This window comes from Propithecus coquereli, unplaced genomic scaffold (genome assembly GCF_000956105.1).
Source record: "Propithecus coquereli isolate 6110/MARCELLA unplaced genomic scaffold, Pcoq_1.0 Scaffold26, whole genome shotgun sequence".
Lineage (NCBI taxonomy): Eukaryota > Metazoa > Chordata > Mammalia > Primates > Indriidae > Propithecus > Propithecus coquereli.
Genome location: NW_012148174.1, coordinates 8,782,326 through 8,808,586, shown reverse-complemented (window position 1 = coordinate 8,808,586; position 26,261 = coordinate 8,782,326). Strand labels below are relative to the sequence as shown.

Sequence of the window (26,261 nt, the reverse complement as noted above, 5' to 3'; positions counted from 1 at the left end):
TCCAATAGATGTTATTCTTATATGTGCACTTATGTGTTGATCAGTTAATACCAATTTGATGGTGATCTCTGAACTATTTTAATATGCTATTGTTGCTTCTTACACTGAATATATAATAGGGATTAGTGTGTTTATGCTTCTACTTTTCTATTTCATGAATGCTCAAGGAGGTTCTCTTTATGAGGCAGAACCTTACGTAGAGAAATGCTAGTGAAGTGGGAGAAACACCTCTGCAGTTTGCCTTCAGTATTTAGTCTATGTGTCTCTCTCCTCTGGTAACCAGAGTTTCCAGTATGTAACTTATGTACTGTTGGTTGATAAGTCAAAAGCTCCAGTCTCAACAGCCCTGATTGCAGTACTATCACACCTCCACCCACAGAAGCAGCTGATAAACCCTGACAAAATTCAGGAACACGCTCACCAATAAGGTTTCTTTTGAGTAGATTTATTATTTTCAATCCCTCCTTCAATTAAAGAAAAGTCTGCTGTCTCTTCTCCTCTGCCCCAAAAGAGAGGCTCAGCACTTTATTGGACTCTGTGCATTTCCAATCCTGTGACTGATGACTATGCCGGTTGGCTGCGGAGGGAGGCAGCCTCCTTCTAGAGACTCGCCTTGGGATTTTGTTCTTGTTGCTCCCCTGACAAGGCTACTGGGTACACTCATTTTGAAAAGCATCTATTAGCTTTCTATTGGACTATTACTGAAACTGAAAGCTTGATCTATGGATGGCCTGATAGTCCCATTTTGAGAATGGTCACCTTGAATTCAACAACTAACAAGACATCCAGGGCCCAACAGGCTTGCTTACCCAATGCAACTCAAAATCAAATTCTCCCTTTGGGAGAATTATTACCACTTTACCACCAGAAACAAAGTGCTGGCTTTACAGGGCCTTGACACACAGAGGTTCCCCTAAATCAAAGGAATTGGTTCAATAATGTTTTCGCTAAACTGAAACCTGATAGTGTTCATTGTAGGTTGCTTGGTCATTCAAGTTCAGCCCCAGCTACACAGTAGTTAAAATGGGTGTGGTGACTTTGCTAAGTGGGCAGAATTCAAGGCTGTTCTCACAGCTCTACACAATACTCCCCGTTACAACCTTTATTTTATATATATATATACGTATATATATAATATATATATATATACGTATATATAAATATTTAGTAATTTGCTGATCTGATTTTTGGTCTGTTGCCAACAGCTTAGCTGTTTGTTCTGCCACTTAGAGAACTAGAGTAGTACATTAAAGACATGCTTCTTTGGGGCTGTGAACTGTAGAAGAATATCATGACTGCATCTGGATTTCTCATGGAGAAGCCCATAGTCAAATCCCATTATCTGATGAGATCAACTGGACTCAAGTCACTTATTGAGACAGACACACACAGATTGCCACCATTGCTCCCTGTGTCCCTATCATAGTGAACATGATAATGTATCTACCATCACGGACTGCTCACAAAGTAAAGAACTCTATTGTTTCTGTAACTAAGGTTACCACTGTATACAGCACTTGTGATTCCTGCTGAAAGTTTACCTCCTTGTCTCCTGGTAGGGAAAGCCACTTCATAGAGGGTGTGGTCCATTCCCACTGCCAGCACATTGACTATTTTGGACCTCTGATCTCCTCTCAGGGCTACCTGAAAGCGTTTTGGGTAATTTTTCAGGTCATTTGTATTGTTCCAGTATGATCTGCTGACTTAGGCTTCCTATTATAGTCCTTGAAATTAAATGATGTCATATTTTCAGCTTACTGGACCATTTGCTGTCTGACAAAAATGTGCCAGAAGACACCCAACAATGAATGGCCTGATAGTCAAGGAACTCTATGGATCTTCCACACTCTCTACCATCCAGAGACTTCCAGTATTTTTGAGAAGTCACAAGAATCTTCTCAAATATTGACTCAAAAAGATGTCCAAGTCTACCTGCTTCACCTCCTCCTGGTTCATACACCATAGTAAGGCAGTTTATTCACTTAATAAAGAAGTTCTAAGAAAATAATCATATCATCTTGGCTGATATCTGCATAATTATCAACATGAAAGTAGTGTGGGATTATTTAGATCTACTTTTAAAATTCAGAATTCCATTCTGCCCTTTCCTGGGCATGACGCTTCTTTCTTTTTCCCCAGACTAGCCTGGTGACAGCCTTGCCTAAATGGTGCTTAGGGGATTTGGACTAAATTATGTTTCAGCTTCCTGGAGTTCCTTGCTTGATTGACATGATTCTGGATCATAAGGATAAAGAGTCCTTTGTGAGGACACAGCTTGTCAAGTCCTCTTATAACAGTCTATGTAGGCTAAATAAGGGACATGATCAGTCTTGTAAGTTTTATAAAAATGTCCTTGTAGCTCTTGTACCATTCTTTATGGAAGGTCTAAGTTGAGAAAAAAGTGAATTTGCAGCTGCTGGGATGGAATACACCAATTTTCTGGAGATAGAGGGAGAGCAACAACTGCGACACCTGACAAGAGAACATTCATAGACCCCTAGAGGTACGGGGAAAGGATGGATATTGATGATCTTTGTCCTACCAAGTGACTTCTGGAGTCTTCTCCATGAAGGCAAACACCCCAGTGCAGACTTTCCAAACTGGGATAAGTGCCTTAAATCTGACTGTTACCAGATGGCTCTATTCATGATGTGATCACCATTCCTTTATTTGTGCCAATGAGACTAAAGGAAATATCAGGGCATGCACCCTATCTACCTCCATGCATCAATACCTTCAAATATCTTCTCCACCACTACTCTCACTCATTACATGGGGTGATAAGAAAACCACTAGTCTGGTAGCATAAAACAAGATTGGTAACCAATTTCTTAAAGGGCTAGATAATGATATTTTAGGCTGTGGGTTATACCGTTTTTGTTAAACAGCTCAACTCTGGTACTGTAGCTCAAGGCAGCCATGGACAACATGCAAATAAACAAACATGGCTGTGTTCCAATAAAACCTTATTTACAAAAAGAGGTTTCAAGCCCAAAAGTAGTTTGCTGACCCCTGGAGTAGACAATCAGCACAGATTAGACCAAATATCTTTATGAAGTTTCTCCTAAGCAAGGGCCGGACTCAGTTATTCCATGAATCAGGGAATTCCAGGCACTACTAGCTGGCAAGGAAGCAGCATTGGAAGAACTACTGACTTGTGTCCCACCTGGGGGGTCCTGGCAATTGTAACAGTCCCTTCCCCCTGCCACCTCAGGAGCGCCCTATGCACTTCCAGTACTATAGTTCTGGTGTGAAGATCACCACTCTCCTGAAGACACATGACTTACACATTAGGGGTAGCCATGAGAGATCTCCAAGTATTTAAGTAAACTTCAGCAGCAAATAACACAGTAGTCCAATGAGATCTCCCTAAAATGAGCTACCCTTATTTATTTCAGGGAGCTACATGGAGCAATATCTGTGAATCGTGTGGGCAGTTTTCCCTAGAATACGAGTGGTCCAACTATAAATTTTTCCCTGAATTTTCACTAAAGTGATCAATGGCACCACTTCAGCTTTGGAATTCATTCAGGTCAGCTTCAACTCACTGGCCAGGATATTTATAGATGACAGGCTTTCTCCTGGTGGGCAAAGGTGGAGTCTTTGCAACCACAAAGAGGAACCAACATCAAGGCTCATGTTGCTTACTGTGCCATGAGTTATAAAGTTCTGTCTCCCTAATCTGGGAACATAGTGATATCTGCCAGGATCCATGAAACTGATGCAGGCTAACTTGCTAGCTTGCAGATAGGGTAAACTTTCAGACCTTTCACAATTCTTGACAATATTGTAACACAATCCCTAGTTGTAAGAGATCCTGTGACCATAGTTTTCCAAATAGGAATATATTGCACTCTCAAACTGAATTTGATCTTTTGTTTGCAAACAAAAAAGGGAGAATAGTATTGACCCAACCAGCTGAACAAATCCCATGAACCATAAGAGTTTACTTCAAAAATCCAGGTGACTTTCTCCTTAACTTTCTGCATAAATCTTTCCACTTGGCCAGAAGCATTAATCCTGGTAAAAAAGGATTTGTGTGTGTGTGTGTGCTTACAGGGACTCCACTTTTTTGCCCACAAGGAAGAAGCAGCTATTTCTGACAGGGATAGGTCAGTCTATTTAGACCCAATGATTGTCCTGTTTCCATGCTTCCAATGATAACTAAACCTTCCTAACTGACATAGTATTTTTAAAATTTTCCTATGTTGAAATCAGCAGGCTTGAAGTAATTAAAAATTATCTCTTTTTAATGAAGGTGATTCTGTACATTTAATTTGTAAACTTATTTTTTATTTTACAACTATCAGAAATTAATCATATTCTTATTTGTATAGTGTCAAAGTAATTTAGTGGTTGATAGCAGGGACTATGGAAAAGACAATCAGTGTTTGAATCTGGGCTTTTCCATGTATTTGCAAATTACCTGAACTTTCAGTACCTCAGTTTTTTCATTTGTAAAAATAATAAAAACAATGATAACTACCTCAGAGGGTTATTGTGAGGAATAAATGAGATAATACATGGAAAGTACTTAGAACAGAGCTTGGATGTAGTAAATGTTCTCCATAAGATTAGCCCTTGTTATTATACTTTAGAGAGACAGTTTATTGCAACTACTTTATATTTATTGCATGTGGTTAAGAGCATAGGCCCTGTCAGACTTTAAAGCTCTTAGGTATGTTTTTTGTGAATAAGTCACTCATCAGTTGTTTCTGTTTTCCTATTTGTAAAATTGTGACAATAATATTACCTAATTCATAGAGCTGTTGGAAAGATTAAATGATATAAACATAAAATATTTATTCTACTGCCTGGCAAATAAAAATGCTCAGAGATATTTTAATTGCTGCAAGACTTGATCACACTTTTTCTCTATTAAAGTGGCTGTTTCTCACGTATAAAATCCTACCTAACTTTCAAAATAAAGCTCAACGTCCACCTATAAAGTCTTTTTTAATCACTGCTGGCAAAATTAAACACCTTTTTGTTACACAGCACTAGCATTCAGTTTGTATCGTTCGTAACAGTCCACACATTATTTCCTCTATTAAGACAGATATATAAATATTTTACCCTCTTTGTTAATTGTAAGCTTCTTAAAGGCTAAGCCAGCGTTTTTAAATACTTTTTATCTGATATTTGCATTGCACTAAGCAAGTGAGCAAAGACTATTTCCTGAAGGACAAATTTTTAAAAGCTCAATACTTCCTAACCTCTTTTCAAGCCTTTTAAAAAATGTCTTGAATCAATCCATTCAAATAAAGTTTCCACATTTTTCTCTTTTCATCCATTGACTTAAAATCTAAGAAGTGAATTTTCTTTGTTAAGAAACTTAAAGTAGACTTTTATATTGTGCCCTTAATTATAATCAACTGCTTTTGAAAAAAGTTTCTCTAATTAACTTGATATAGAAGCCTATTATCTATGAAGGCTTCTATATCAAGTCTTCTTTTTAAGTCTTAAGAAAAGCATATTTTTCTAAGCAAAATACATCTTCAATAACATCTGGCCCCAGCAAGCTGCCTGATTCCATCTATAGAAGATGCTTAATCCATTCATTAATGAAAGCAATTTCTGATAACCAAGATAAAAGGCAAGTGCAATTCCAATGTTTGAACTTAAAATGATGACACTGATGAAATGGATATGTAAATACATATAGCCCTCTTCAAGGTACAAGACATTTAGAGAGCTTGATGTTTATTTTGGACTCCAGCTCAATTCTTTACTTGAAAGGTCTATTGCAAATATTAAAAGGAAATTTTCTTTCATTAAACAAGGGTATTACTGGAAATAATTTTAATGATAGAAGCAGGGTAATTTTTTTGTGTATTATTAAATTAAAGAAGTCAAAAAGCAAGTTTATCACCAGAGTAAAAGACAATTCCTAGAACAAATCCTGTATCCAACAGAGGACCCAGTCATATACTGTATGATTATTTCATCTTTTTTACTTAAAGAAAAGCTGGGGAAAATGGGTGAGAAATTTCAAATGTATATAAATGATTCTGTGACTATGTACTTAGTATATATTTTCAAAAATATATTTACCTCATCAATAATAAAAATGTCTTCTCTCATACAAATTTCCAGACTGTAATCCACACAGGACTGGGAAATAAACTAACAAGGGATTTTCTTCCCTCATGGGCATTTACAGTCAAAGAATAAAATTCTCATTCAATGCTGTCAAAATGCCTTGATCAAAAATCACTTTTCTGTTCTTTGTTTTACAGGACTATTTTGATAGCAGTAACTAAAAAGTGTTTCCCTCCCTGAAAGAATGACTTCAGGTTTTAAAATTCATTATTCCAACGTAGGTTTGATCAGAGGCCAAAGAATACTGTTTAAATTATAAAGGCTGCGAATAATATGACTGGAAGAAAATCGACAGAGGCATATTCAGCATGTTGATTATACAGATAAAGAGTTTACTGTGTTCACCAAATAATTCTATCAGTGATTTTCAGACTTGTGTTGGGTTCAGTCCTTACTTTTACTGATGAGCCAATTATTTTTTATATCCTTTTTGTTTACTTTATTCATTTCAGTCTCTTGTCTTTGTTCTGTGACCTCTAAATAATATGAATTAAGCAACAAAAATAAGGATTTCCATCATAGAGACAAAAGAGTGTGTTTCTAGAGAGTGCCACAGACTTTGGCTGAAGCCTACCCATCGAGTTTAATGGGACTCCGGCTGCCAAAACCCCACACAACCTTTGAATATTTAGGGCTAAATGTAACTGCCACTTGGTCTCCCTCCCTGTTGCTTCCCAGATTTCTGCCAACTTGTTTGTTCTCACTTCCATTGATGGCACTTTCTGGCGTAATCTTGTGTAACTGTTCTCCAGTATTGTTCATAAGGCTGGGTAGATTATGACAAGAAAACCATTTTTAAAAAAATGCTTATTTACTTATTTGCTAAGAAAAATAAACTGCACTGCAGAGGGTGAAATACTACTCTCCAATTTTCATTTCATAAAAATTTAAAAACTGGACCTATCCATACTGAACAGAAAGTTTTTCCAAGACTACTGCCCAAGACATAACCTCTAAGGAAACACATCTTTCAAAATACACATTCTTTATAGAGGTCTGTTCACTTCCCCTCATTTGGTTATATCCATCTCTATTTTATTTCTCCCCCTAGTGATAAAAGTAAGAGGAAAATTGCATTTGAAGATTTCTGGGATCACTCAGTTAGAAAACAGGTAAGATAAATTAAAAATATATAGAGAGAGATTTTAATAAAACTAATACTATTTTTACTTACTTTTCTTAATGTAACATAATTAAATATAGGGAGACAATGCATTTTTCACCTCAAATTACAGTAAATTTAGAGACAATACCTTGTGTTTTACCTTAGAAGATTACATAGTTTTTATACTACCCAGTATTTTTGTGAGATTTTATATTGTAGACATTATGCTGTGCTAATCATAAAGAAATATAATATAATTTCAAAGAGTTAAATATTGAGTAGATATTAAAGTCTACACAAGAGTATAAACAAGATCTGTCAGATTAATTTTGAACCAATAAATAAGATGAGGTAATTTTTTCACTGTTCCAGGATCTATCCAAAATGGGATTCTGTTATTATAGAGAATTATACATTTTTTTGAAAGGGGAGAAAGACGGTGTTGTCTTTATGACGTCCCATTAATTGAAAAGTCAAGATATACTGAGTCGGATTCCCCTTAGAAACATTTGTGAACTGAGTATTAGGTCTAGGTATTTATTTTTAAATTCAACTTCATACAATAGGATTGAACTTAATGACATTAACAAAATTTTTGGTTGTGGCTGCTAGGTTTCTAAGAAGAATATGACACGACAAGAAAAATATAAATAGCGATGAGTAAGCTCCTTGAAATTTTTCAAGATTTAATGAAGTCGCTTCTCATGCAAATATCAGCCCACAAAACTTGCACAAATGACAAACACTTACCATATTCACTATCATAGAATATAATGAATTTCTGCCAGGCATACTCTGTGACCACTCTTAAGATAACATCGTTCAAGTAGACAGGTGGGCGAACTGAGAGAGTGTAGTCATCATTCCTATTGCTCCGGGTGAGTCCACAGCCACTTCTTGGGGTCCCAGCTGTTGAGCGCTGAATGAAGAGGTGGGGGATGTGCATGGCATCTGCCAAAGACTGGAGGGATCCTGCTGACGTGCAGCCAATGGAGCTGACCAGAGCCAAGATGCCTTGATTCATAAGTTCACAGGCTGCAAGAAAGCACAGTAATAGTCAATATGTCAATGGGGTTCGTAATATTTTCCCTTTTTGAGAAGCAGTGGACAGATAAGACTTACGGAGTTATCATATAACTATGCTTTTTTTTTTTTTTAGAAAGGAACAGTCTATCATATAGAGATCCTCAAATTACAAAGTGCTATTGGGATTTATTTCAAGAATTCTGCCCTTATTAGCATGTGACCCTGCACAAGTCACTTAGCTTCTCTTGGCTCAGTTTCATCATCTGGAAAGAGGGTAATATAACATGACTCTTGCAGGATCATTGAAAGAATTACAGAACATGCAGTGTCTGTTATTTGCCTCTCACATGATACTCAATTAGTCTCAATTAGTGGTAGTTAAACTTTTATAATTATCAATTTATAATTCAGAGAAAAGATAAGTCCTTACTTAGTATACAAGGTTTTAAAAAGTAGATACTATTTAAACTGGTGGATGGAGGGAGGGAGATGAAGGTTTGGAGGAAGGCATTTCTGGCCACAGAAAACAGCCATTTTGGCATCTAAAAATCTGATGACAACTTTGTCTCTCTCAATAAACTGGAGAAATAAAAATGTTTTTATTTTTTTCCTTGACAGTTATAAAATTCATGGTCAAGTCAAATCAAATCAAATCCTAAATTTCAACAACTATCGCAATCTAGTTCCTAGATGAATAATTTCTCATTTCTACTCTATGGTTTATAATCTCTGTTTTAATGTCATTTTAACTATTCTTTGTATGTACTTACCTCAAAATGTACTTAAAACTAGATCAAATATAAATTGTAAGTACATATAAAGACATAGCAGATTTGGTAAAAAGAGTTAAGAAGTTATGTCTCATAAAGCCAATGTTTGAAGGTAAAAGATTAGAAATAAGTTTAAAAGTAAATTCAGAAAGAGCCAAGGCAAAAATTATTTCTGTATTTCCAGTTGTTATAAGTGGTTCAACCTTTATTCTAGATTTTAGGCATTTTAGGTATTTTCCAAGAGGCAGACTTTATTATGTAATGTATTTTTTAATGTAATTTTTGTAAAGCTTAAAGGCAAATTTAGATGGTAAGCACTTCTATGTAATTAATTAGCCAGTTAATAAAGGCTGATTCAAAGCGCAAGCTTAGAAGTATAATACTATACCAATGACAAACATATAAACATCAAATACATTTATTATTATTAATGTTAAGCCAACCAATACATACAAAATAAATGAATAATTATTATGGACATATTTTTCAAGCATCGCCTCATGAGAGAGGTTTATTGATTCCAAATAAATATGAAAGATAGTATCAGGGATGAAGGCTTCCTAGACCATAACAGATTGAGTTTGAAGTTTTAGTAAAAATCACACATTCTGCTCATGTCCATGAATTCAACTTTTATAGAAAGCAATATAAATATATATTTGTAATTTCACTGAATTTATGAAAAAAGAGAGTTTGTTTCATCATTGTGGTAAATAAGACAACTACTGATTTATACAAGCAAATATCAATTCACTTTTTAAAACAATTTTGTTTAAAAGCTTTGTTCATTTAGTGGTTAAAATAAAAGTAAGAAGAGTACCTTAAGGTATACACAGTTGAATTTAATCTTTAGATTACACTAATTGCAAGCGATTAAGCAATGATAACATTTTATATGTCTCTACCACAAAAATCATAAAGTTATAAATATAGAAGTTTGAGGCAAAAATTCAGTTCCAGTATTATATTGTCACATATAACATTGCAGGAAGATTGTCTGTTTTAATCTTTAGATTTAGAAGGATAAACTCCAAAATGAAATCTTGCTTAGCAGATAAATTTGCTTTAGCATATCAACTTATTTCTTCCAATTAACTATGTTATTTCCTGCTAATCACTGTTAGAAAGAGCACAAACTAAGCAAATACTAAAACCAGTTATTTTTATATAAGAAAATGTGTTGTTTTTGGATTACTATTTGGTATTACCTATCCTGCTACACATATTAGTGAGAATAGCTGAAATTTCCCTATAAAATCAAAATATATACCATCAAAAATTACAGTCAGAAAACAAACAATGCCAGACCTGAAGGACAATGCAGATGTCATGTAGTCCAGGGATGGAAAATTGGCTTTACCTACTGTGCCAATCATGACTTGTTGGTAAATGGGCATTCTGAAACACTATTTTGAGAAAGATTCTAAGACTCAATAATAAAAAGTACCAAAATCATTTTGTGAGGTTTCTCGTAGGAAGAGACTGGGAGAGTAGTGGCCTGCAAGTTATCAATGTACATTCCTCTGATAGTGCCTAACCTTTGGTTGTTTACAGTTATCAAGAAATCACGAACACCCCATTTAACAAAAAAATAGAAGACTCAGCTCTCTAATGCATGGCCCAGTGTCCTTTTTACTGCAACAAGCAAACAATGAAGAATCTTTTATTCATAACCTTAACATTTTGCATGACAAAGAAAAGATTGAGCTAGAGTTCACCATAGGAGGAACCTCAATTGGAGATTGTCTAATGTCAGGTTTGGTGAAAAGAGGTAGTTCCACTAAAGAGATAAGGAAGAGCTTACACAACTAAAATGGATTGGAACTGATTGACCCAAAACACAACCCCAGTTGTGCACATATAAAATGTGCCTATGCAGTAACTTATCATTTCCCTTTCGAGACTGTATTTAATGCTCATTTTGCCCTATTTTACCCCAGTTGAAGCATACAAGATACAAATGGATTGCTCTGGGTCTCAACCATCCTTAAGGCCCAAAATAAAGGTTAGTATAAAAAGTAGACTGTAACTCATGACAGCTAAAGAGAGATTTGAGGAAATAAACGGATACACCAATAACAGAAGCAAAACTAAGTGAGACAGTCTACTTTTTGCAAGAATTCCATATTTTAACGGTTAAAAGATTGCATCACTGAGTTTTAGTTTTATAGAATGCATACATCAGTTTATTAGACATAGTATGAGAACTGAATTTGGAAAGATTGAAATGCGTGTATTTATGCACCAATTTTTTATTAAAAGAATCCAAGACAAGGACTACTCAATGGCATATTTCTTTGTCATTATTATTACAAGCTCTGTGATTTATTTATACTATGTATACATGTATACACAGACATCCACACATATAAACCATATTGAACAGCTTGCTGGTTTTGTGACTCCAGATGTTTGAGATTTTAACACTATAAAAGTTGTTTAAAGACTGAGATAATTGCCAAAAGCATACTTGTTTTTTTTTTTTTTTTTAATAGTAATTGCAATCAGCAACACTTTTACCCTTTTTGGTCAATCAGCAGTTATGAAATTGAAGTTGGCTGTATAAATGTAAGTTAAATGATGTTCATGTCCACTATCTTTTTCATTTATAAGCTAAAGAGTTTGAGTCTTCTTTTTCTTATTAAGTAAAATAAAATTAAAACTAAATTCTATAAAGGGATTAGAAATTGATTACCTGTTACTATATATACAATGAGAACTCAGTGAAATATTTTTGGATAACGCTATCCTTCTTGAACACATACATTCTTTGTGATATTTTTATGACTTATTTATATTGACCAATCTGTCCTGATATAACTTCTTCCAAGGATTTTAAGTCATATCAGAACTTTAGTATATTCCATTTATACACTGCTATGGTTTGAATGTGTCCCTCAAAGTTTGTGTGTTGGAAACCTGATCCCCAAAGTGGTGGTGTTGGGAGGTGGGAACAACAGGAGGTGTTGGGGTCTTGGGGGCACTTCCCTCTTGAGTGGATTAATGCTGTTATAATGTTGGGTGTGGGCTCCTTGTGAAAGAACAAGTTTGGACCTTCTTGCCTCTGTTTTGCCCTGTCTTTGCTCTTCCACCATTGTATGACCAGCAAGAAGGCCCTCCCCAGATGCTGGCATCTTTATCTTGATTTTCCAACCTCCAGAACTGTGAGAAAATAAATTTCTGTTCATTATGAATTACCCTGTCTCAGGTACTCTAACAGCACAGAAGGGACTAAGACATTGACACACATATATCAACCTTCAGATCAGAGAATGTATATGGCAAGTTCTAGCCTCAGAGAGCTCCCAGGCCATACACCACAGTGTTTCCAAAATCTGCCCTGAGTCACAAGCAATAGTGGAGATTTTAAAAATTACAAATAACTGAGTCCACTCCTAAAGGTTCTACTTTATTCAGTACAGGATGGTAGTTGTGTATTGTCATTACGAAGTGTTATCTGAGTGTGTAACCCTTCCTGGAAAACATTAGTATGGTGTATTGTAACTGTAGTGCTCTTTGATTTGATTGTTATGGAACAGCTAATATTTGTTGATTTTTCTTTACTTTTTTTCAATAATTTTCAATAATATTCAATAATAATTGTAACTGGGAATTAGAACTTACCAATTTTTCTAATTCTCTTAGTTTGTGGACAGGGGTGAAATGTAGGAAAATAAGATGCATAAAGTTAGTAAAAATCATAGCACCTCAAAAAGTGATTCTTGTCTTCCTTTTACTTCTAATAATAAACTAAGAAGAGTTTATTCTTTCCAGTTTTTGTAATTCAGATGCAATATATGATATTTCTACAATTCTAAAGTGTATGTAGTTCCTTTATTTTATCATATCCAAAATCAAGACATATTTTTATTAATTGATCAATAAATTTAATACAATGGATTATTTTTCTTTAAAAACTCAATAAATAATGAATTTTAAAATCATTGAGTTCCTATAAGTGAGGAAATATGGTAAGCTACCATGGAAAATGAAAAGGATCTGTATTCTTTCTACAACAGCTGAATTTAATTTAATATCTTTTTTCTGTTTATTTCATTAATGAATCACAAATATAGTATTTATAATTGCTTTTTTTCTTTTTTCTTCCACCAAAAAGCACCTGATCTTTGCTTATATACTTACAAGAATAAGTAACACAAACAATTTCAGCCTATCTAGACATTTAACATTCTTTGTAAATATGATTTTCAGCAACCATATGAGAGGTAACATTTAAAAGATGGTCTTAATTTAAGACATCATTAATGTATACTTGTTTGCCAAAAATATAATCATTTGGAAAAACCTCTTCTAAATAAAGCTGGTCTTTACATATAAATAGTGTTACGAGGTCCAATTTAATCCATAATTTTCCACTTTGGATGTGAGAATACAGAAAAAAAATTATGAAATTTTAATTAAAAAGAGTTAAGACATTATTCTTTTTTATATAGAATGGCTAAAATAGTTGATTACCAGCTATCAAATGAACTCAACTGAGTAATTTTCAGTCAACTATTTTTTCAATCATCTAAAGCCAACACGAACCTTTAATTATAATTAGTGATCCAAACCTAAGAGGAATTAAACATTTGACCCGGCACCTATTATAAGTCACTTTATTTTTCCATTTACATATCATAACAACGCTGTGCAGAACTATTATTATTCCCATTTTCAATAAGGAAACTCTGGCTCAGTGAAGTTAAATGCATTGTCCAGCATAACATTAGTAAATTTATAACACTAGCAAATGGCAGAGTTGGGATTCAAACCTGGCTCAGACTATAATGTCTAGGCCATAGAGGACTAGAAAATAAATCACTGCTTTTAAACATAAAGGCCCTTGTAAAAAATTAGAAGTCACTTAACTTTCCTTTACAACAAAATTCAGGAAAATTTAACCTGAATGTAAAAAAAGAAAAAAAAATAATTATGATCTTTGAGAGCATTCTCTCTTTTTTTTTTATTTTGGGTTTGGGATTAAGACATTAATTCTATACATTTTTCGCTTCAAATATATTAATATAAAGAATATATGAAGGAAAATTTTAGCAAGGCTGAAAAAAGGTACTGAGAAGAACCTACGAAGTATTTAGTATACTTTTAATCAAGACTTTAAGTGACTTTACCATAACTGATGTAATAAAAAGGATAAATATGATTAAATATTACTTATTTTTGTATAGCTGTTTGAAGTTTACAAAATGTTTCACATGCAGTTTGTCATTTGATCAGCATGGCTAGATTGGATACATTCTTACCTCCATTTATTGCAGACTAATGCTATTATTATAAGTAGTGGAGACGAGGCCAGACAAGGATTTTTTGATGTTCACTTTGTGACTTTTCAATTATATATTTCGTAACCTCCTATTAATGGAAATTCAGATTAGTCTCCTCCCTTTTTTATGCTGGTAATAATTCTTCAATGGACACACATATATGTGTATATATATCTTTATATATATGTAACTTTATATTACATGTGTAAAATGTATATACTGTACCAGGCAAGTGCCAGGTACTCATCATGTGAGATAGTAAAATATAGGCAGAGAATAATGGGAGAGACAGAAGATATTCACACGAATGTATAACGTTGTACTGAGCAGATGCTTGGCCAAGAGGGAACATTATTCTATGATATGCCAAAAATATTTTTCCTAAAATGGAGGTTGGAGAAGACTTTTCTACAGAAGTAAATATGTAATTGACAAAAAATAATATTTTACATTGTTTTCTCAGTTACTGCCATCTCTCCAGAATATCATTGCCTAACTCAGAAGTCTTTTTCAATTATTTCCTCTTTTATTCCCTATGCTCCTCCACATCGACTTGGTTAACATATACTGTTAATTCTATCCCCTAAGTATTACTCAAATTATTCCATTCTTGAAATATCTACTGCCAGTGCCTTAATTCAATCTATATCACCACAAACCCAATTACCAAAACTTTCTTCAAGCTGGTATGATTTCCTTCTCCAATCATCCACATTATAAAATAATGATATCTATATAATTTTTTAAATCATTATGTCATTCCCATGTTTTGAAGGTCATCAATAAAAGCCTAAGGAGCTATTACAGACTGGAGGAGACAAAGGGGAAATGACAATTTAATGCATTTTGGGTTCGTAGAGGAGAATCCTGGACTAGGAAAAACGTCATTAGTAAAGAAGCTGGTAAACAAGGTCTGTGGTTCGGTTAATAATACTGTACTGTTAATTGAGTGTTCTTGATAATCGTACTATGATTTTGTAAGATGTTAACCTTAGGAAAAGTGGGCTGAGGAATATAAAGGAGTTCTTTTCACTATTTTTGCAATTTTTATGTAAATCTAAAACTACTCAAAGTTAAAAGTTAAAAACAGATAAAACTTCAAATGGCTTACAACTTCTGCAAGAAAAAGCCCAAACCCTCAGCATGTCATTTAAAATCTTTTGGGACCTGGTACCAATCTACATTTCCATGCTAACCTTCAGTTCCTATTCCTGGCGGTCATATCTTCCTACCACCACAGTATTTATACTCTAATTGTATTATTTCTTCACCGGCCTATGTGCTTATACAAAGAGATGTTTTTGACATCTTAGCAATACTGAGTCTTCCAATTCAAAAGCATGGTACATATACCTTCATTTATTTAGTTTTTACAAATTTCCTTAAACAATATTTTGTAGTATTCAGTGTATAGATCTGGTGTTTTTGTCAGATTTATCCCTAAGTATTTTTTATTTTTATATTTTGTTATACATAGTACTTTAATTTCAATTTCCAGTTTGTTAATGCTAGAAGATAGAAATAAATAAGATTTTTGCATATTGATCTTATATCCTAAAACCTTATATAACTCACTTGTTCCAGTTTCCTTTTGGTAGATTCCATAGGATTTTCTACATAGATAATTATGTCATCTGCAAATAAAGGCAGTTTTACTTCTCTTTCCAATCTGTATGCATTTTATTTCTTTTTCATGCTTTATTGCACAGCTGATACCCTCAGTCCAATGTTGAACAGATGTGATAACAGCAGCCACTCTTCCCTTTTTCCCAATTTTAAGCGGAAAATATTCAGTCATTGGCAATTAAGTATAATTTAATTTAACCTGTAAGGGTTTTGGACAATGCTCTTTATGAAGCTGAGGAAGTTCCTTTTTTTTGAGACAGAGTCTTGCTCTGTTACCTGGGCTAGAGTGCCATGGCATCAGCCTAGCTCACAGCAACCTCAAACTCCTGGGCTCAAGCAATCCTCCTGCCTTAGCATCCCAAGTAGCTGGGACTACGGGCATGCGTCACCATGGCTGACCGAATTTTTTCTATTTTTAGTAGAGATGGGGTCTTGCTCTTGCTCAGGCTGGTCTCGAACTCCTGAACTCAAGAGATCATCCTGCCTCTGCCTCCCAGAGTGCTAGGATTACAGGCATAAACCAAGGAGCCTGGTTGGAAGTTCCCTTCTATTCCTAAGAATAGGGTTTGCTCAGGAATAGAATTACTAAGGGTGTTTGTTTTTGTTTTTGTTTTAGTATCAGGAATGGATGTGGGATTTTGTTAAAAGATTTTTTCTGCATCTACTGAGATAATCACATGTTTTTTTTTTTCTTTTTAGTTTGCTAATATGGGCAATTATGTTGATTGATTTCTAAATGTTAAACTATCCTTGCAAGGATAATGCTGGTCTCAGTAAATGAGTTTTCAATTTTCTGGTAGAGTTTGTGTATAATTAATGTTACTTCTTCCTTAAATGTTTGGTTAGAACTCACCAATGAAATTTTCTGTGCCTGGGGTTTTACTTGTTATAAAGTTTATAACTATAAGATAAATTTCTAAAATAGATACAGGAATATTCAGCTTATCTATTCCCTCTTGAGTGAGCTTTGGTAGTTCGTGTTTTTCAAGGGATTTGCCCTTTTCATCGAAGTTGTTAAATTTACTGGCATAAAGTTTTCATAATATTCCCTTTTAATTCTTTTAATATTTGTAGAATCTGTAGTGATATTGGCTCTCTCTTTCTTGATATTCATAGTTCAAATTATTTCTCTTTTGTTCCTGATCAGTCTGGCTAGATGTTTATCACTTTTATTAATTTTCTCAAAAAAACAACATTTGGTTTCATTGATTTTCTGTTGCTTTTTTTGTTTTCTATTTCAATAATTTCCACTCTTATAATTTCCTCTCTTTTGTTTAATTTGAGTTTAGTATGCTTTTCTTTTCCACTAAGGTAGAAGCTGCATACTGCTATAGTTCACCTTCTTTCTGCTGAATGTCTCCTATTATTCATGTATGTTATATTCACCTTTCCTGCTAACATGCTAACCACAGTTATTTTTATGGTCTCTGTTTGATAGTTCCAACATCTGGGACATAGCTCTATCTATTTCTGTTGCTTTACTTTTTGATGATGGGTTGCTTTTTCTTGCATTTTGCAAGAAACTCTGGAGAGTTTCCTGCCTCCTAGGATCAGCAGACCTGGGCTTGGTATTTGGAAAAGATCTTGGACCCGAGATGGTTTCTTCACTCTCTCCCTGGGAGCTTCCCAGCAGCAATGGATCTATGCATGTACCCCATGAGTAAGATCATTTTTTTTCCCTTCTCCAAGATCATAACATTTTTACTTTGTAGGATTAGGGTGAATGAGCTGGTAAAGTACAGTTTACCCTTGAACAATGCAGGATTTAGGGACACTGACCTCTCACAAAGTCAAAAATCCACCTATAACTTTTGACTACCCAAAAATTTAACAACTAGTAGCCTACCGTTGATTGGAAGCCTTATCAGTAACATAAATTGTCAATTAACACATATTTTTCACATTATATGTGTTATATATTGTATTCTTACAATACAGTAAGCTAGAGAAAAGAAAATGTTATTAAGAAAATCATAAGAAAGAGAAAATACATTTACAATACTGTACTGTATTTATCGATACCATAAGTTTATATCATTTGTTTACAAGATAAATCATCTGTCTGAAATGGTGGGCAACCTCAGCTGTGGACCTCAATCTATGGTACATATCAAGCAATCTAAGTTTTTCTTGTAATATCATAATTTTTCTCTGCTTCTTGGAAACACTTCCAGTATCACCAGTAGCCCTTTGTATGTGTCCTATGGTGTTCCCAAGGTTTAAGGCATTCATTACACTAAACTTGATGAAAAATACACAAGACTCGTGAGAGAACGCTTTTTACTGCAATACACAATTTACTGGGGATACAAACTGCCCATGTGGAGATGATCAGTGTCACCCGGTGTTTTAAGCGGATACTTGAAACACTTGAGCTCACCACAATAGAAACAGGAGGTGGCCATGAAATTATCGCAGTAGTACAGAGATAATTTTATGCGGTTCTGATTTAATACGCATCCTTACATTTGTTCACATTTCTCTGGACTGCAAATAATGCCATGCAAAGTCTATAAAGGTTTGTATGTATAAGTTTTGATAAATTTTAACTTCTGTAATAGATTTGTGTATATTTTATGGTAGCATATGATAACATAGACTAGTATCTACATATATTTTATGTATTCACGATATACCTGAAATACCTTTTTGATATTTATAGACTATGTCATTCACATGTGAGTGTTTTTCAAATTGTTACAAATATCTAGACGATTTTCCAATGTATTCATTGAAAAAATCTGCCTATAAATGGACCTGCACAGTCCAAACCCATGTTGTTGAAGGGTCAACTGTACTGGGCCTGTTATCCCTTGTGTCTGCTCTTCCAAACACACAGAGCTAACACTTAGCCTTTATGAAATCATAACAATTAGAAGTGAGTCTTTCTTGCTTGCAAGGAAGGCAATAACCTCTTTTTCCTACATTCTCTCAAAGGCCAGACTGGTTTCTGCTGTGTGTCTCCTTAAAGAAGCTTATTCCTCTTTAGATTTTGGTTTTCTGGTTACTTTTAGAAAAATTACAGCTTGAAAAAAAGTCATGATTTTGTAGACTTTTTTGGATTTTTCTCATTTTTGGTGTGGGAATACCTTTCTTTGCACCTGTTTACATTCTAAGGGAAGGAGGAAGTCCAGCTGCTCCTTGATTATTCCTATAACATTTTGTAAGTCCCAATTCCATTGTAATTATCCCATGCCAGTCTTCTAGATTAGACACGTCTTTTCCAGTGCTTTTTTGAAACCCAGTATCTTGCACCTTATAAATTCAATCACAGATTTTAGTTACATTTAGACAGACGTTAGTACTTTGGAACAGAAGGAGTACATTGCTTCTGAATATCACTGTGGATTTTTTTTTAAATTTTACTAATATTTTATCTCTTGACAGCAATGTCATTTAGCACACGAAGAAAAATTACTCCTCTTCATGACAACTTTCCTATCACGGCCTATAGGCCCCGATTGGCTCCTGCCTGGACATGACTCTGACCTAAACTCCTATTACTCTCAGCCTTGCTCACTCCACTTTAGCCACACTGGTCTCTGTGCTTTTCTGTGAAGTCACTATTCTTTCTGTTCCTCTGCTGGAGTACTCTTCACCCAGACATTCCTTCATCATACTCCCTCTTGCTAGGGGTCTGCTCCTGTAGCCCATCTCTCGTTAGCATCCCTGTTACTGACTAACTCCTCACCTTACTTAATGTTTTCCTTAACAGTTATCATCACCTCGCTATGTTCTGCATATGTTTGTTTCTGCGTTTTTACTCTTCCCCACTTAAATATAGGCTATGCAAGATCAGGAGCTTTGTTTGTTCTGCTCAATGCTTTATGCCTAAAACCTAGAATAGTGTCTATTGTAGGCACTTAATAAACATATGGTGAATGAATGAACAATTAGATAAATAGTAAAGTCACATTCTAATCTCCAAAGTGGACATGGTGGAAGGTAGGTTAGCTATGCTATCAGTGTCCTTTTAGCCTTAGTGGCTCATTTTATGTTCCTCAAAGTCTACCTTTCTATAACAATCATCCACTCCTGCTGATAAAGACAATTCCTAAGTGGAGTTGACAATAGTATGAAGAGCAGGGTGAAAAGAATCTATCCTTCATGACAACAGTGTTGTTCAGCATTCCCTATCATACTATCCAGAAATATTGATATTCTTTTGTAACAGGACTAGCATAGGAAAGCTCCAGGAGAGGAGAGATATGTACTTTTTAAACTCAGATGTGCTTGGCATGTAGAAGACCTCAGTAAATATTTCTTAAAGTCTGAATATAAAATATATTAGAACATTTAATTCATCATTAGAAATAGGAAGCCTCTGTAATGGTAATAGATCAAGTACTGTCTGTTGCCTTTTTAGTCTGTAAACATTCATTTTAAAAGTGCTTTAAATTTTATTTGATTAAAATAATCTTTTAATAATATCTGTTTTAGATAATTTTAAACTAGACAGAAGAAATCATTTTGGTTTTAAATGAACTGAAATGGCTATTTGTACTATTTATTTTATAGCAACTATAAAAACTCATAATTGTTCTAATGTAGTATATTCATTCCAATTCATTATGATTCCAATTTCCCCCCCCCTTTACCTTTAATTTAATCAGTGATTTTATCTTGATCTGATTAAGACACATAGGAGCAGGAGCTAGATCACATGAATGAATCTTTCCTATCACAATGTATTGATAATCACATCCACATTTCACTTAGCATAAAATGAACTTGGATTTATTCTCTGCCAGGAAGAAATCTTTTACCATCTGCAGTTTGTTATCATATTCTAATTTCACTAATAATGCCTTTCAACATAGTATCAGAAGCATTTCTATTTCTGGGGAAAAAACTGTCTATGCACTTTACAGAGCTATGGAACAGTTCATGAGGTCAGAAACACTATTTGATAGTTAGCTTGGCCCCTGCTAGCAGAAATTATGAAGTGAAAGGAGATAATTCCTGAAAAGTATAACATAAATTTGTAGCAACTTTTTCAAAAGATAGCTTTTCACTAAGTCACATGGACTCATTTCTCTTATATGCTTTTTCAAGCAGCATTATGCAAGTTGTTAAAAAGGCCTGCATTTAAATCTTTGACACTAATTCTCTTTGTGTGCAATTCGATAATGTTTCTTTTAGGGAAGATATAAAATCAAAACACTAGGCTGACATGACAATCTTCCTAATCATTGACATCAGCATGAAAAGAAATTTTTTTTAAAAAACCAAAAACCAAACCAACTCAGCCTCCTTTACTCCTACTATTGCCTAGAAACTGTTGCTTTCAGAGAAAAAGCATGAATAATTGTGTTACTCCTATATCTAGAGATCTGGGACGTAAGTGAGGAGTCTTGGTTTTTCATCCTAGTTCAGATGTGAATCAGTGCTGCGCCTTGGGCGAAAGTCACTTTTTCTTGTTGAGCTTCAGTTTCTTCGTGCATTAAATATGTTGATTAGACTCGATGATTTTGAAGGTACCTCCCTTAGGAGACACCACAATGACATTTCTCTCTTATTCTCTTCTCCTTGCTTCTATTATTGACCATTCCTTCCTCTAGCTGACAGAGGCTAACTTAATTGGTTACGTTTTGGCCTGAGAGTTTTCTATTTCGTCAAAATAGATTTACATGCCTCTGATTCATCATAAGGGCATTTTTACTTTCCTGTTTCCCTGTTGGGGTTGGGTGCTACTGGAGAATCAGTATGCTCTTGTAAGCTTACAAAAAAGAAGTATAATGGGTTTTATTTATAATATACGTCTTTTAAAATTTCCTGGTATTTTGAATTATTTTTTTCCCCGTTGTATAAGGTTCTATGGCCTTTCAAAGAAAGGCTTACCTGTTTGCAATGAAAACATAAATGTTTCTAGTATATATTATATTATATGGATATATATAATTGCATTTAATACTTTCTGTCCCTCCACACATGTCCCCAAAAGGAGAAAAGATCAAACTCTAACACAGTATTCTTATTGCTGAGAATTTTTAATTTTTTTTTAAAGATAGGAGAGTCCACTTTGAGAAAGAAATTAGGTTTCATGTGGATATATATCAAGGAAATGATCTCTAGAAATAACCTTTCTAATGATAACATTCTCTTCCCTATGTCTTTCCATGAAACACTATAATCTTTTATACATGATAGTATCTACTATGACATACCACCCTGAACTCTTCCCACAAATGATATGCACAGAAATTGTTTTAATGAGAGTTAGATGTTCCAATGGCAAAGAAATGATTTATCTACAGTACTAATAACATAATTATATTTTTCCTAATTTTGAAATTTCATTCCAAAGCCTTTTCTATCTCTTTTCACCACTACAAATACCTATGAAGTAAACAGTGATCATTATACCCTATTTGCCTCATAAATCTTTTCCTAGTCACAAATTAAAATATGTATCTAAAGGTCCTTTTCAACAGTAAAGTTATACTTTACTGTAATTTGTATTACCATCATTCACATGATTCTATTCTTTTCACTGAAGGATCCTGAAGTATAGTTTTAATTAATTGATTACTACAGATCATAATCACTTGGTGCTGAAGGTCTATAATAAAACATTCAATCAACTATTAAGGACATGCCCAAAGGTATATAAAAGAAGTGTAATACAAGGTGTTAACACTCTTTAGAAACTTATGGTTCCATTGAAGAGTCAAGGCTACTTGATATTAATCAAATATAGACAAGATATTTACTTAAAATAAGGCATATGATTAAATATGCAAATATTATTTGGGATCAAATAGGGCACATGTCATAATATGATTGGGATTATTTAGCCTGAACTAGCAGGAGAAATTTTTGCTCAGGAAACACATTAACTCTTTAGTCCCTTAAAAAGGTACTATTTTTTTAAGTTCATTTTTTATTGCACAAAGTCCCTGTTTAATGACTATTTGTTGAACAAAACTAAGGTGGATCTTGAAAAAGAGTTTGATTTTACTAAATGAGGAAGAAGGAAAAGGGAATCGTGGAATGTGGGGGAAGGATCTAAATAATAAACTCTTACTTCTTTTGGGAAAGACAATAAAGAAAACACCACTGTGAGACAACCTTGCTCTTAATTGTGGTTTGAGCTGAAATTGGGCAATCATAAGTGCTACTATGGTCTGAATATATGTGTTCCCCCCAAATTCATATGTTAAAAGGTGAACTGGATTAAGAGGTGGAACCTTTGGGAGGTGATTAGGTCATAAGGGCGAAGCCTCATAACTTAATGGGATGATCTCAATGGGAACAGTGTCCTTATAATAGAGGCCTGAGGGAGCTTCCTTGCCCCTTCCACCACGCAAGGACACATAGAAGGTGCCCTCTATGAGACATGGACCCTCATCAAGCACCAGCTCCGCTGGCAGCTTCATCGTGGACATCCCAGCCTCCAGAAATATAAGTAGTAAATACCTATTGTTTATAAATAACTCAGTCTATGGTATTTTATTAGAGCAGCCTGAATGGACTAAGGCAATAAGTAAGCTTGGCAAAAAAGATAGTTGAAGAATTAAGGGAAATATAGTTTAAAAAAATGTACACTATCTTTAGGTTCCTGGGCAACCTCACTGAGAGTAGTTCAATTTGTGGTGCCCTGATCAGAGAAGGGCTTGTCATAACAGTGGTCCTCTCTTATCCTCATTTTGCTTTCCAGACTTTTTTTGGTTACTTATAGTCAAACACAGTCAAAAATATTAAATGAAAAATTCCAAAAATAAACAATTCATAAATTTTAAATTGTGTGCTGTTTATAACTCTCGCATGATAAACTCTCACATTGTCCTGCTTTGTCCTGCACGAGACAGGAATCATCTCTTTGTCCAGTGTATTCACACTGTACATGCTACCCACCCATTAATCACTTAGTAGCTGTCCATGTTATCTAATGGACTGTCAAGGTATCTCAGTGCTTGTGTCCAAGTAACTTTTATTTTAGTTATAAATTACCCCAGAATGTAAGAGTAGTGATGCTGGCAATTTGGATATGCCAAAGAGAAACTGTAAAGTGCTTCCTTTAAGTGAAAAGGTAAAAGTTCTTGACTTAATAAGAAAAGAAAAAAAAAATGTATACTCAGGTTGCTAAGATCTATGGCAAGAACAAATCTTCTATGCATGAAATTGTGCAGAAGGAAAAAGAAATTCTTCTGTAGTCTATGTGGGGTTCAGTACTATCTGCAGTTTCGCGCATTTGCTGGGTCTTGCAATATATCCCCCATGGATAAGGGGGGCACAATTGTATTAGCATAAGAGGAGGAATTTCATAGAGCACTAGGAAATATAAATGACATGGAAGAGTAGTCATTTCTGCATCAGGCAGAGAGAACTGATGATTACGTAATAATTTTTTCTAGGCACACGTTTATCCAGGAATAATGATTGCAATCTTATCCTCTTCAAATAATGGCCTGTTTACTGAGTAAGGTTTAATAGGAATGAGATGAAACAAATGTAGTTAAGTTACTGTGTTGCTCTTTTCCACATACCTGGGTACCATCCTGTGTTGTTTTTCTATGGAATTTTTATACTAAGACACAGAGAGAACAATTACCATTTCAGTGATGTTTAGGACAGAATAAAACCGAAACTCCAGTGTGCTGGTTACATGTGCATTCTCCAAAGCTAGAGTTACCTCTGTTCTAATTCTGGTACTTCTTAGTCCTATGACGTTAGGAAAGTCACTTAACCTCTCTGGGCCTCATTTTCCTCACCACTAAAGTGGAAATGATATCAATAGATGCCACTAAGGATTACTATAAGAATTGAACCAGGTAATACATCTTAGGGAAGTGCCTGATACATAGTGACTGCGCGATAAATGTTAGCCATTGTTTTTAAATTTGAATTTTTAACAGAATAAGCTTCAGGAAGAGAGACTGTAAGTGGGTTTATTAGGAAGGGCAGATGGGTTACAGCTAGACAGGAGCTTAGAGAACCATAAGGAAAATGAACTGTTAGGGTAGTAGAGGAAAGTTTTAATCACTGTTGATACAACAAACAATTACAAGCTACCTACCACATGCAAATCTATGTTTGATGCTGTTATTCAAGAAAATTATGAATTCTATGTAAATTCCTTCTTGCATTGCAAGTTTTAGTCCTGAATTTTAGGTTTTTAACTGTTCTCAAAATGTTCATATCCTGTATTTCTTACATGTCTTCTTTTATTAGCATTTTCTGAAAGATATCAAACTAGTTTTTCAAGCCAGGCATGCCTCAGAGCTATGTGGAAGCTATGACTGGGAGTGATAAACTAAAGACAGGCACCTCTTTTGGCCCTTCCATGAATCCAATCAGAGGAATCAGCCAGAATAATTAAAGCTATCAGCTTGAAATGTTCTCTTACTGTGAGTAAATAAACTTGTACAAACTGTGTATGTCCCTGAAACATCTTGCTAAGACATTAAGATTGCACTGAGAAGAAACCAATGTCAATGACCTGCAAAGACAGTTTGGTTGTTAAATCAGAATTTAAAAAGGATCCTCTTTCAAACACGATCTCTCAGTTTACAAAATTTTAAAACTACGTTCAAATTCTCTCATGATTTTTAGAACTTACTTGGGTTTTTTCTCGGCTCACAACTTAACAAATGTAACAAAATTTACTAGTATTATCTCAAAATATATTTTTAAAAAGTCTAACACATTTTCTTGCCTATATGCCCCTTTTTGTATTTGGCATTGAAAGACACAAATATGTGATAATCTCTGTCTTATGCATTTACCATCCTTTAAATATTAAATTAGCTTTGGAGAGTATCATTCCATTTATAAAATAAGCAACAGAATGATTTGCCAAATCTATAACGGAGACAAGTAACACCATCAACTTGGAATAAACTTATTTTTCAATCAACTCATTACAGGAATGTTTATGACAATGACAACTAGATGAAAAGCAAACTTTTCTAAATCATTAACAAGAAATGTCTTTAAATATATGCTAATGTTTTTAGAAGCATGGCACCAAAGACTTGGGGATGCAGTAGAAAATTACTGGAGAAAGATGCCAATTTCATTTCAAGTTTTAGATGTGAAGAACAAAAATTTCTGGTTCAGGGAAAAAAATCTGGAAGTTTGGTTAAATTTAACCTTTAATTAGTAATCCATGGAGTTGCTTTCTACCTTGATCAAACCAGTGTAGTGTCACCTACTCTGTCCTGATTTTGTGTTTGCCTATTAGTCAGGGAGAATGGGCTTGGAAGAAAAAGCTTAAAGAAGGACAGTTGGATGTGCAGAGAGAAACGTAACAATCCATAGTACTTAGAGTTCTTGAATTTAATGAGTATATGCCCTGGCAAGGAGCTAGTGAATGCTGATATGAATTAAGCTTATATTACTAAA

At 34.4% G+C, this 26,261-nt stretch overlaps 1 protein-coding gene across 1 annotated transcript in view; it reads right to left on the bottom strand.

The window, feature by feature from the left end:
- GRID2 (glutamate receptor, ionotropic, delta 2) overlaps positions 1-26,261 on the bottom strand; it is a 1,246,697-nt gene that overhangs the window by 605,802 nt on the left and 614,634 nt on the right. The window contains exon 3 of the mRNA XM_012647158.1: positions 7,958-8,242. Coding sequence (XP_012502612.1) covers positions 7,958-8,242 — 285 coding nt within the window. The remainder of the gene's footprint in view (positions 1-7,957; positions 8,243-26,261) is intronic.